This window comes from Coptis chinensis, chromosome 1 (genome assembly GCF_015680905.1).
Source record: "Coptis chinensis isolate HL-2020 chromosome 1, ASM1568090v1, whole genome shotgun sequence".
Classification (NCBI taxonomy): Eukaryota; Viridiplantae; Streptophyta; class Magnoliopsida; order Ranunculales; family Ranunculaceae; genus Coptis; species Coptis chinensis.
Genome location: NC_141456.1, coordinates 33,746,988 through 33,760,733, shown reverse-complemented (window position 1 = coordinate 33,760,733; position 13,746 = coordinate 33,746,988). Strand labels below are relative to the sequence as shown.

Here is a 13,746-nt window from a genome sequence, read left to right as displayed (position 1 = left end):
TCATCTTATCTGGAACACATTCTTCTTGGCTGCGGTACACATGCTAATCAATATATACTTAGGATCTTTTAATATCATCTTACTTTTGCCCTAACATCTGCAATATAACCTGTTACAGAAGCTTTTGCCCTAACATCTGCAATATAACCTGTTACAGAAGCTTTTCTGATTCCATATAAATGTAGCGCTTGATCTATTGTTAAGCAGTTTCTATTCTTAAAGGGTTAACAGTTTAGTATATCCCAATTTGAGCCAATTTTTTAATGGAAAATTAATCCCAAATACATACAAAAAGAACACGGTCAATCCAATTTGACTTTTTTTAATCAATGTATTTTTCAACCAATCTTTCTTGTTACTTCAAGATTGATAAAGAATTTTTAATCCACTTTAAAACCAAATTAAAGAAATCCAACCAAGAAAATGTACCATGCTTCTATAACCCATCTTCTTGAACACCAAACTTCAACAAAATCAAAAAGATTATTGCTTCTAAGAATGGGTAAGAAAACAGATTTCTACAAAGCAATTGTCTTTGTTTTGTTTTATTGGTACGAAGGGGTGAGACATTAACAGATGACATGTTTTGAGTATTTGAAAGAATTTGATAGATTTGAGATGGAGAAGAAGAGATAAATTGATTTAGACGGTTGTAATTTCAAGCAATTTCTTTTCTTAATTGAGTAGGTCACTTCCAAATCTTCTCCCCAAATTCACGTGTTTTATTACTTTGCCACATGTTTGAATCACCGGACACGTGGTACACTCCGGTGGCCACATCATCACTAAATTACCGGATAGTACAACGTAGTATGGTGTTTAGAAAATTATATAGTAACCAAAATGCAAAAAAAAAGTATAGTACATTATATACGATGCCTATTAAGTGTAGTTAATTATTTCATTTGTTGACGTTGGCCTAAATCTATGCTTATGAACGATTTTAAGTCATCCACTTGGATGATTTTCTCGTTAGATTGTGTTTCTGTTTAGAAGCAGATAGAGGAGCATGACTAGTATAAATGTCTAAATTTACATCAATGATTAGGACGTGATCCTTAAATTATCAGTTAGGATAATAAAGAGGGGATGGTTTTGTTAAGTGTTAATGGCTGCTCTTTATGAGTAAGAAGATGCATATGTATCCAGCACTGTGTTAGTAAGACTGGAATTAAGCCACACGTAGTTATGAATGATGGATTTTATAGTCATTGAGAGTGAGCATCGGATGCGACACGTGTACTGATGAGTACAGATGTGCGGTCGAGATGGATGACATGTGCCTGAGAATGGCACGTGAATAACAGTTATATGTGTATTTGAGTTGGCATAGGGTGTAATGATGATGTTTCTCGTAATAATGGTGTATGATTGTAATATTGCATGTATTACGCGGGAAGGAGGCTTAAGGATAAGCTGACAATGATGGTAGTAGAAGGTGATGATGTCACGAGATGAAATCGAGTGAGGAGTCACTGATCTGCTAAGTATGTGAGTATTACTGAGTACGTGAATACGCGAATACAGCTGGTGCTCGTATGTCTAGGATTCGCGTTATGATGAGGGAGTCGTTATACGTGCCTTACACGTAGTCAACAAGAAACTTGACTCTTGCCTTTTGATATATTAATAAATTTGATGGAGGAACATTACATATTTACAAGCTACATTATAACATTCATTTTGAATATTGTCATTCACTTAAGCTTGAATATTGACAATATTGTCATTAGAATAAGTATATGCCTATTTTTGCCTACAGTTAATCATGGTTGGAACTTGGAAGTTACCAAAAAAAATTTAATCATGGTTGGAAATAACCAAAATGTCGGTGACAAAAGATGTTTTTCTGGCCCACCCTATAACGAAGAGGAAGGGATGGGAATATGGGATATATCAATTATCGAAGCCCTTTCTCAAAGAATTGAACATATATTTAGTGAACATGAGTTTTTAGGGATATATCTTTACTTAGGCTGTGTTTGATAGCCCCATTTGTCATGGCAAATGCAAATAAATGGCACTATTCATTTGTTTGGCACTGTTTGATGTGTTTTTTGAGTTATGGCAAATTTTTTTTGGATTTGCCACAAGTTGTCATTTGCCATGATTTTGGTGGCAAAATTTACTTTGGGGGGAGCTGAGTAAATTTTACCATGACAAATTTGTACACAAATTTGCCACCGAAATAAGTGGATTTGCCACCAAAAAAAAGAGCCCCACAAAAAAAAAAAAAAAAAAAAACTCTCACTGAACCTGGTTTTGTTTGTGGAAACTGTGGTGATGCAAGGTTTGTTCCATGTTCGAGTTGTAGTGGAAGTCGAAAGGTGTTTGTCGAGGAAGGCAGGGGTTAATGAGATGCTTGGATTGCAATGAAAACGGATTGCTTCGTTGCCCGAAGTTGTTTGTTCTTGAGTGCTAGGCTACTTAGAAGTTGGCAAATGCAAGCAACCTTCAGAGTGTGAATGGAGTATTGCTACTAGTATGTGGTTCTTTATCTCTGTTTTAGGCGTTTTGTTTGTAGAACTCTTGTTAATCGTTAATCCCTTAATTGTGTAAATTGTTTTAAGAATTGGTTATTCTTGTTCATCAACTCTCTGAATTGAGGAAAAGAAATAAAATAAATAATTTTATTGATTCTAGTCATTGTACAATTGATTGATACTTCATGTCTAGGTGGTTGTTTTCTTATCCTTATTAATATGCAATGTTTTGTGAGTTGCTAGTCAATCAAGAATCAGACCATTCATCTGGATTGAGTGGATTGTACTACAAATCTTCAATACATGGAAAACTGAAGCTGGAGATATTTTACAACCAGTACTTGTATAATGTGCTGAAATCTAGAGATGAGAAACTATATAAGGCTGAATTCTTTCGCTTGAAAGTTGAAACCAATCTAGTTCGGAACTTTGGCATCGCTGACAAACATAAGGTGCTCACTGCCATTGAATGGCCATAGGCCTTCAACTCATGTGAGATTTGACCGGTTGTTGTCACTTTATTTCATCTTCAACAAATTGATAAAAACATTATTAGGGCGACGAATCAACGATTATGAAGTTTCACGCACTAAAAGGATTCATTTAAGAAGTTTTAAGTTCTTTACATTAAAAGACAAATGTCCCTTACACAGCCAACTTTCGGACCCAAACACTAAAACTCGATCTTTAGAGTACAAGGTATATCAGAGAATGCTAGGCAATGGTTTAGTATGATCTCGAGAATACAACAGGTAGGGAGGGTAAAGTAAGTTTTCATTGTCACTAAGAAAAGAGGCAAAAAGGTGATGTGTGGAGGCATCTTCGCTGTGTGGTGGTGGTGTGGTGAGTGTGAATTTATGGTGTTGTGTGTGTGAGTGTGTGGTGGTAATGTGGTGAGTGCGTCTTTGGTGGTGGTGGGTGTGGTGTAATGACTAGTGTGTGTGTGGTGGTGTGCGATGGTGTGACTGGTAGGCGTTGGTGGGTGGTGTGTATGGTGTGACCGGTGCGGTGGATTGTTGTTGTTGCTGCCGCTACTTTGGTGATGATGGTTCCAGTGTGTTTGGCTGGCTGCCGCTACGGCTGATCAGATTTCTTGCAAGTACCCGGAGGGTATATCGACTTCTTTCCTCGGCTCCAAAGATAAACCGAAAGTGCAAGATAGCCCCGAAGAAGTTTAAGTTGGTTAGTCGTTAGTCATATTTTGAACCTTATATTAATTTGCTTGACTACTTCATTTCCCTGTTTCCTATTCTAATATCTTTGGGTTCGCAGGCCTCAACTAAGATCGCTAGCTCGATGCCATGAAGGATTCAAGGGTTCTTGATTACGTTGAGTGGAATCGATTGTAATGGTCGCTTTGTCTATCCTTTTGGCTTATGGAAATGTCACCTTTGTAGAGCCCAAAGAAATGAGTAGCTGAATGCAAATTTTCATTTTACGGATGACTTCTCTTCAAGATAGAAAGCTAGATTTGAAGAGTTACGTCTTTGCTTCTATAAGTGTGCATCGATAGAGGCAATGGAGAGTTGGGAGCAAGCATGCACATGGTGCATATGAGCTCTTTGAGAATGAAGGAAACAGCCAATTTTTATCGAGGAACTTGCATCGGTAAGTTTTGTTTGTTGGAATCAGCTAGTGTCCATTCTATTGCTTGAGTACATCAGTTTATTTATGGTCAGTATATATTGTTCATTTAAGAAATTAAGAGCATTAGTAGTTCGCAAACATAATGCATTACATTGTCAAATGGTAGGTCTTATACATAATTTCATACATGACATCAACCTATAACTTGCATTAATGTCAGTTTTTCTGATTTACTTAATTATTTCCTGTAAGACACAACTAAAGGCATCTCTTGTATGTTTTATACGTGTATGTGTTTGCGTAGCCCGAAGTTGTTATTGCTTGTTTCGCATGGTAGGGTTCTTTTATTTAACTAGTGTATCCTGATTCTAAGAACCTTTTGTGAATCCTGTGATGCCCTGTGGGATTTACATTCAATGCCCATCTTTTTTCCCCAGGAACTTGGGCTTTCAGTTCCTCTGCTGGAAGTTCACAACGATTGGATAAGACAGTCGGATTCGGATGGAAAGCTCGGTTTTCTAGGGATTCGCCGGACTTCGCATGGAGCATCTTCATGGCGTTGCCTAAAAGTCTTGAGATAAAATCTGGCTAACCATGACGATTTATCAAATCTTTGTCGCTCCTCTTTAATGACAAACTCAAAGGGGAAACTATTCCTGCTTAATTTAAAGAATCGCCTGAGCCAAGAAAATCCAACTTGTAGATTGGCAAATAATTTGACCAGTGATGGTTTATTGTTCTGTGCCAAGATGGAGAATAAGCCATGTATCAGACATTGACATGTGAATCATGTTTATCTATTCACAATGAAGTCGTAAGTTATTGTACAGATGAGGCTATTATGTTGAAATTTGAATTGGAAAACCTGCATTGTCTGAGTCCATCTCCTTACTTATTTGAAAATTAATTTCTTCACAATTTATTTTTTTAGAAGCAATCCAAAGATTGAGTGAGGTCGAGAAAAAGGAGGATGTTTGTGTTCTCTAGTGAATGTGGACAATACTTTCAGTGCCTAGTTAAATGACCAACTCTTTTTTACAACCGCCGGTGCTCTTAAGTAAAATGTATTTCGGAAACAACGGAGGAACCCCGCCCCAATTTTGGGAAGTCACTTGTTTCCATATATGCTTGTTTCGGATTCCAAACAAACAAAACTTTTGTTAAGCTCCTTAAAATACATTAATTAGTGAGAAAACACTGACAAATCTCAAATTTTCTCAGGTTTGCCAGTAAACAAACACATCTTAAATATTTTAAAAACACAAAAAATGAAGAAATGAAATATTTACCGTGGCAAATTTGGACAATCAAACAGCAACAAATTGTTGCAAATCAGGACAAATGATATTTACTACAATATCATCAAACAGTGGCAATTTAAATTTGCCACAAGATATTTGCAATTGTCACATAGTAAATTTGTCAGTGGCAAATGGTGACAAAATTTGCATTTGCCACAGCTCCTATCAAACATAGCCTTAGTACAGTTTGTGAAATTAACTGCAGGGTGGAAAATGTGATAAACTTGCTTGGATGACTTTTAAGAAGAAATGTACCAAGCATCGATAGAATGAAGTTACACGATTATACAAGATAGACTAGTATCCGATAGAAATGAAACACCGTAGTTGTGAACATTTTCTGTGGATTTAAAAGTTATTCAGTGTAATACTATACCCTATGTTACCTGCTTGATGCAGTTTTTGATGACTCTGTATTTTTATTATGTTGAGTTCTAGCATCTTAAAGTTATATTCCATCATATCCACAAATTTATGTTTCAAATTTCGATCCGCCCTGCAATTATAGTTTTTTGTTCATTAAGTTTTTACTCATTAAGAAGTTCAACATAATATACAATGAGGATAATAATACAATATTATTTCCTTTGAACAGGTAAGAAGAAAAGAACATGGCTGCAGCTCGGAAGGTTGCAAGTCACGCAACGTACAAAGGTCAGGATAACACTCGGCCCCATAGCAGGAGGATTACGGAAGATGTACCACTGGGACATCCAGATCCAGAGGAGAAGGAAAGAGTTGACCTTGCGAACTGGTCCGGCCTTGGATTTGCTATCTGTAAGGGACTAATATTATCATTGAGGAATATTAATCACGCATTGAGCATAAGCAGAGATCGTAACGAACTCATATCATTGACCTCCAAGATCGATTCGTAAGCAGCTCGCTTCATGTAGGTGGTACACTTCAGCTCGCTCCGGAATACCTCCAGTCGAATAGACGGCCTCAAGCAGAACGCTTTGAGTGATGACATCATCCCTTATCCAGATGCAATCATCACTAGAGCCATACATGTACTTCCAATCACCGTGATATATGAACTACTGCACCCACTCCCAATCATCACACAATTCCTACTAAAACCAACCTAACACTCATTCTCAATCTCCACTCTACATATGTGCATGTCAGTGCACGTGTCTCGTGGATCTACATCTCCCAATGTCTATAAATACCACCTACATAAACTACGTGAGACATGATTCTTCTTTCCCCCCATAATCAAGAGAAGATACGCAGGCAGTTCACTCAACAATGAACTCGGTCTAAACCCTTTCCCAAATCCAACTCCAACTCCATTCTTCTTCCTCCCTTGTATGTAAAAGAAACTAAAACGCTCCTTTACACTCTCCAATAGTTGCTAGTTCAATTCCCCTCAATGTCACTGGTGAAGCAGTACTCGGTCAAAGTTCCAACCAAGGCCCCAAGATTAGTCGAGGTCGCGTAAACACCCGGTTAGCAAAAAAAAAAAAAAAAAAAGGAGGGGGAAAGAGTTCTATGATCTGCTGGAAAAGGGTGAAGTCACTGTGGTAGTAGAAAATGCTTAGACACATCTCCCTCTCTTTTGCTATAAACTTGTTTCAAAGTCTTTGTTCGAGTGCAAACTGAAAATCGTTGCTAAATAATTCAAGTTGTCATTCTGTGTTGAGTTTGTTTCTAAGCATTTCTTATTTTACTTGGTATTTTGTTGATTAAAGAGATTTTATTAACAAAAATTGAAGTTTTAACATATAAGTACCTTTAATAATGGGATTACAATTTTTCACGCTTCCAAGCAATGTTATATGACCAAAATATATTTATTCTTTCCACACACTATTTCTATATTCTTAATATTTTTATTATCTAAAAAACGATATTTTAGTTACAAATCATAATATTGTTTGGAAGTGAGAAAAAGTGGCGTGGAAATTTTAATCCCTTAATAATTTGCAATGTGTAATCTAATGACTAAAAAGTCTACTGGAGAAGACATTAAGGAGTAAGGTAATACTTTACTAGTTTACCACTGATAACTAATGGCTGATAACTGTCAAGGTAGGTTAACGTGAAAAAAGAATAAGCTAAGCCTGCTGAAGGTCCAAGTGTTTACTTTCTTGTTTGGAAACTCCACGTCGATTACAAACTAACTAGGCCCACTATTGTCAAACCGTATGGATTCCATGTGGAGGGCAGGAGGAAGAAGAAGACATCACACAGCACAAGTACCAAAGTGAAAAGGTTGTGACGTGGTGTACTGTGAAAAGGCCACAAATACCAAAGTGAAAAGGTTGTGACGTGGTGTACTGTGAAAAGGGTGTGACGTGGTGTACTGTGTACTATTTATTGTGTGTTGTTTGGCGTGGTAGAGTTTGTTGGTGGGGGATAGAAGATTGCTTAAAATGGGACCCTCCCTGGTGCTAAAAAAAGCAGGAGTATGGTGTGTCACATTAATAACAGCCGAAAGCTCCCTTAATAGAGTTGCTGATTTGATTGATCATGACAGTAGAAGTTGAAACAAAATTTAGTGCTTGATCATTGGCCCAAGATTATGCTGACAGAATTCTCTCTATTCCACTTAGTCTTGAGCATAGCTACGACTCCAGATTTCGGGCTCCTGATCGATAAGTACGAGGACTACACTGTCAAAGTGTCAAGACTCGAGTGCAGTAATGCAATATCTCCATCCAGAAGGAGACGCTTTCTCTTCTTTCTATAAGAGAATTTGGTCCCTCAAAATTCCTTATAAGGTGAGATTTTTCTTATGGCAAGGGTGCACAGGGGGTAATTCCAACAATAGACAGAAAGAGGACAAAGATGCTCCGAAATTTAACTGACCAATAAGAGGGTTCATATTATGGACTTCCTAGGCTATCATCCATCAAAGAAGTGTGGATTGTGTTTGTGTGAGTTGCTCACAATAAGTTATAGTGACTTGTGAACAAAACAGTTTCATAAGCATGCCCCATACAATAGACAGAAAGAGGACAAAGATGCTCCGAGATTTAATTGACCAATAATAGGGTTCATATTATGGTCTTCCTAGGCTATCATCCATCAAAGAAGTGTGGATTGTGTTTGTGTGAGTTGCTCACAATAAGTTATAGTGACTTGTGAACAAAACAGTTTCATAAGCATGCCCCAGCACCTATCTCACAAGCATTACGAATGTAATCCCCCCGCCTTCCAAATTTGACAGATTTTTTTTTTTTACTATATATTTCTTTTTTCAATGCATTGATCCTGCTAGCATAGCCTACTTGATAATTATGACTTAATTTATTATTACTTCCTGTAGCTTTTTAATCTGCTTTCCGAAAGATAATTTATGATGTAATCTTCTTTTACATTACAGAACAAGTGGAAGAGGCCGGTTTGTTTGAAGTCATTGATAATAGGTTTCTCAGTTCCGCAATAAGGTCCTTAAATCTAAATCAAATAACAAAGAAAAATGACCAACAACACCAAGGATCGGCAAAAATGAGCCATGAACACAACAACGTGGATCAATCATATGCCATATCCCAACATTTACATAACACAGCCTTTTTCATTATCTTAAAAAGCTGAATCAGAGTAAGTCATGTAGAAACAGAAACTTCTCTTGTGCTTAACAACAAATAACCTCTATGTATAAGATAGTACACATTGTCGCAAATAAAAAAGCAATTCATTCACTGATTTTTCCATTAAGAACCAAGTTCGAAACAGAGAGACACTGACTAGTAAACATGTAGATGCAGACAAACTGCAGGGAGACGAAACATTTTTTGCAAAAAGACAAAATGCCAAAGATTAGTAGCTCTGAAGCTATGTTTGGATTAGTGCTTCTGTGGATGGCTGAGATTGAATGTGCAGGTGATAGAATGACCTTATAGTTGGCCCAATTTAGGGGCTGTTTTATAGACCTTCATGGTCGTTGTTGCCCCTGGTAGACACATATACCATGGGGCATCGGCTGCCTACAAACAAAATAGTGAACTGATAGACCTGCCATACAAGCATGTTCTCACAGGCAGGTCTCTCCTGCTGGTATTTGTCTCCTCTGGCACTAGTGCACCCAGTGATCTGGCTACAGTGCCAGTCAGGTTTTCAGTCAATCCACCTAACATACTCTCACTAGGTGGCATCATATTAAGCCAGATGTTTTTGGGTGATGTACAAAGATGAAACGTAAATGATGTAAATAGTTGGAGGATGGTTCAAGTGTTCAACTAGTAACCCTGACTAAAATCCTAGGATTAGTGTTTCTTTCAATAGAATCATTTAGTCAACAATAATTTTGTATCTTTTGAACGAAAAATAGTTCTCTCAATAACAAAGTAACATGGACACTTCATATTCTTAAGAGAATCTGTGTCCGACACATGGATACAAAGACACTCGTGTCCAGACACATTGTGGCATTGTGCATACAATTTCAAACTAAGGTTTTAAACACAAAGACACTCGTGTCAGACGCACGGACACATTGTGCATACAATTTCAAACTAAGGTTTTCTTTTAAAACCTAAAAGACTAAGAACATAACATATTAACATAGTTACAACTCCATGATAAGCCACTTTCATAGTAATTTATTTGTAAGGACATGCTTTGTAAGGTCTTGAGCCCAAGAATTAGTAATGTAACTAAAGAATAGTAATAGTTTTCTTTTCTATTAGCTGTGTCCCCATGTCTTTCAACACATAGGTCACCGTGTCGGACACTCCGTATTCATGTCAACATCGGCACACGTACCCGTGTCAATGTGACTTTAGTCCAACATGATCCCAATGGCATCAGTATAACTTAAGAACCATATAGTAAAAATAAAGAAGATTTTGATAGGTAACAACCTAAGAGCTAGTTGTCATTCCTTTGCATTTGGTTGACATTTCCATTAACCCACATACGATTCTTGTTAGGAGGGTAGGGCTTTCTTTTTCTTTGGCAGTTTACTAAATCCTATATTGTACAAAATTAAAAGGGAAGAGAACACTATGAAAAATAAAAAAAAAAGCTTTATTCTTGAGCATAATTAAGGTCGTGTGTACAGATCGGTTCTTTAAGAAGGTTTGCACATAAAGTGAATAACTAGAAAAACCATGACCCAATCATCAAAATAAGAACAGAAATGCACAGTTCTGTACCACGGGCCATGTCGAAAGTATTTTTGAACAGCAATATAAGCAGGATGGAACATATCCCAGAACTCCTCCCTTCCAAAAAGAATGTAGGCTTTCATTAGATATTCGTAGAATGAGTCAACTCCTACAAGAGGTGGCAAATAACAGAAAATCAGAAGTAACAGACATTGCTTGCGGGTGGCAATGACCAAGTTCAACCACACATATCACTGGCGAACAATGCAATAACCCGGCCAAATGGAAATACTCAACCAATTACTCTAAAAGAAAAATAAAAAAAACAAAACCAAAAGATTTACTAGTGAGGGACGCTATGACATGAAACTGAAAGCACAAGAAATTGCACCTGCCCCAATGCCCGATGAGTACTCTATCCATTCGCCCGTGACCACATCCAGCGTAGTGCCAACGAGATTTAAAGGACTTCTCATGCTCCATAATTTACGAAGAGCACGCAAAGCTGCGGCTTCATACCTGGAGTCACCAGTTAACCGAGAAAGTGCTCCCATTTCAAGGATGAGGGAACCTGAGTCGAGAAAAAAGTATTACATAAAATGCAGGACTTGCAGTTTGATTTACTTTAACTTAGACTGCAATTGCTAAGCCACTCACCACACCCTGATGTGCTTGTTTCTGTAGTTTCGTCCTTCATCACTCCATACTGCCCATCAAAGAATTTTTCATTGACGTGATCATAAAATCTTATTATAACCAACCAGCAGGAAACATTAACAGTTTTCTGAAATTTAAAATAACTAACTTATCTTCATAAAATATAATCACTAACATTATAGCCCAGAAAATATAGATTATCCAAGATGCATCCTCTTTTAAAAATAACAAGCGAGGTTGTCATCTAACGGATTATCAGCTCCACGGCTTTTTGAAAGTAAACTCGTTGTGTGACCTCAGATGTTAGTGCTTCAATTGCATGAGCAGATATTATTCAAATACTTAAGCATTATGGCATGGAGAACATCTTTTTCTTTTTCTTTTAACGGGTAAATTGAAACTTATGCAAAACACGAAGCAATAAGTGACGAGATGTGCTTCAAAAAGCCTACTCCCTATCACCATTCAAATATGCAATTCGTCGTTCCACTTTCCAGAACCGATGCTATGGCTAGCCAAGATGTGGGTTGAATACTATTAGGTTAGAGCAAGGGAACTCTAGGTGAAAGAGCTTGACCACTTAGCGAGCAGCTAAAATCCATGGCGCTAATCCTAAGTGGGCAAGAGAGAAACGGTAAGTCCCAGCGGAATACAGAATCATGAAACCTAAAGTTTTGGAAGAAAGTACTTCAACTACCCAATAAAATAAAGTATCTTCACCCCAAACAAACGTAAGTTGCAACTCGTTTTCCACAATGTTGAAGACTTCCATTCTTTTCTTTCCAAATGGTCAAATAACGACTACAGGAACATGTTGGCGGTCCATGAGATCTTAGATGAAAGTGGTTAGACTATCCCTATCCATATTCTTGCAAAGGTACGGGAATGGAGATAGTTGGATCGAATTTTCTTATTTGCCACCAAGGACCTTCTCATTTCATCAATTTGTCGCTACCCTACTCGGAAAAATACTTGGATTATTAGCAGCGGTGAAGTAATTATACCCATCAGCACTACTTCCTTACAACAACTACTTCCTTACACTTGGATTATTAACATCTGATGTCAGTAATTTAAGTCTACCAGTCTATCTAGCATCTGTATCCTCCTCCTCACCTAGTCTTTGTAATACCTACCCATAACACATCAGCTGGTTGCCCATGTATCCTTAATAAAGATACGCCTATGGTTCCCTTATTTCAATCATTTCTAATCTTTTCACCAATGATCTCAATATTATCTCCAGTACTTCAGCTAGTCAATGATAGTGTCATTCTATAAAGAAAGTTACCCCATATTCTTTTAATTTCTAACTTCCAACTTAGTTTACCCCTAAGCTTAATTACCAAAACGATGTGCATCTCCATTTTCACTGCTGGAATCCACTTATATCAGAAACCTTCACCTCGATAGAAAACTAGAAATACAGTTTATCAGGTATAATTGTAAATGTTTATATTAGTAACCCCATTTAGAATAAGATTTACAAGCATGAAAGCAAACTTTCAAAACAATTTTTGCTAAAAAAAAAAGAGAGAGCCACCAAGTTCATGCACACTGAAGGTAGAGCAGAGGCACTGGCACATTCTGTCAAGATTACCGCAGGTACCTTAAAAAGATGATGTCTCTTAAAACTTAAAAGGTAAAATGACCGCTATGAAGCATGTTTTTGGATGGTACCTTTAGATTCCACGCATAAGGCAATCCAGTGGGGGTATCAAATGCATGCAAGAATCGTTGCCCTAGATCTTCCGCCAAATTTAGTAATTGGTTATCGTATGCTCCTGGAGCTAACCTATTTCTAGAATCAGTTGCAAGAATATGAGCTGAAACAAGCCCTCCAAGAACCCTTATGTTGCACTACAAAATTGACCGAAAAGAAAATAACACCATTACATCACAGGTTATTTTTTTGTCTTTTCCTCTTTTTGGCAAGATAATACTCATATAATTCTAATCTCACTTAACTTTTAGGAAGGTTAAGTAGAAGAATTTTATCCAATACCTCAAACAGATATATCCTTGCATCAACATCAAAAGACAGATTTCCAGAATTCTGTGGTGTTGCCCAAGATAACAAGACTGAAAAAGAAAACAGTCAAAATTGAAGATAGTTGACTGTGTGAATGACATTCAGTGCTTCCGCCAACACACTATGCTATACGCGGTTCATACCCATTCTATCTCATCCAAATTTTACGTCCTCAATTTGAAAATAAACAAAAAACCTGAAAGATGCAAACCACAGCTTTCAAGTACAACTTTGACTACGTAATTCTATAAGGTAAATTTGGCAAGCAGTATCATGAAAGCACAGCACACATAGTACTTCTAACCACAGCTATAAGAAAAGAATGATAAAACCCAAGGCATGAAAACTTGTGACCCACACTACAAGAAACAGGGTTTTTACCGACGTTTTTATTTCGTTCCAAAAACATACCTTTTGGCACGTTTAAGTCGTCGCTACTAGTTTGTTGGGTTCAAATGTTAAAATGGGGTATTGGCGACGTTTGTTTCGTCGGAAATAGTGCTATAAATGATTTATCACACCAAATTATTTTTTTAATATCTGAAACAGTGCATTGCCGACGATCAAAACGTCGGAAATAGGTATGTACATAAGGCGACGCTTGATTTCGCCACTAATTGTTT

General features: G+C 37.3%; 1 protein-coding gene across 3 annotated transcripts; it reads right to left on the bottom strand.

Annotated features, from left to right (window-relative positions):
* Positions 1-10,335: 10,335 nt before the first annotated feature.
* Positions 10,336-13,447, bottom strand: LOC147523589 (alpha-mannosidase I MNS5-like). Of its 3 annotated transcripts, XM_086599139.1 has the most exons (5): positions 13,097-13,447; positions 12,772-12,951; positions 11,092-11,140; positions 10,826-11,005; positions 10,336-10,603 (listed from the first exon to the last, which is right to left on the bottom strand). In XM_086599139.1, the coding sequence occupies exons 3-5, from the start codon at positions 11,129-11,131 to the stop codon at positions 10,398-10,400; spliced, it is 426 nt and encodes a 141-aa protein (XP_086455265.1). In that variant the 5' UTR covers positions 11,132-11,140; positions 12,772-12,951; positions 13,097-13,447; the 3' UTR covers positions 10,336-10,397. The 3 variants fall into 3 exon arrangements, with proteins under 3 accessions (XP_086455265.1, XP_086455268.1, XP_086455262.1); XM_086599142.1 differs by lacking the exons at positions 12,772-12,951; positions 13,097-13,447 and adding an exon at positions 11,267-12,731 and having other exon boundaries at positions 10,336-10,551; XM_086599136.1 differs by lacking the exons at positions 12,772-12,951; positions 13,097-13,447 and adding an exon at positions 11,267-12,721.
* Between the last annotated feature and the right edge of the window lie 299 nt (positions 13,448-13,746).

Coding starts and splice junctions, on each gene's coding strand:
- LOC147523589 (XM_086599136.1), bottom strand. CDS start 11,335: ATGACAACCTCGCTTGTTATTTTTAAAAGAGGATGCATCTTGGATAAT. Junction 11,006..11,091: donor AACAAGCACATCAGGGTGTG/GTGAGTGGCTTA, acceptor TTCTCGACTCAG/GTTCCCTCATCCTTGAAATG. Junction 10,604..10,825: donor CTCATCGGGCATTGGGGCAG/GTGCAATTTCTT, acceptor CACCTCTTGTAG/GAGTTGACTCATTCTACGAA.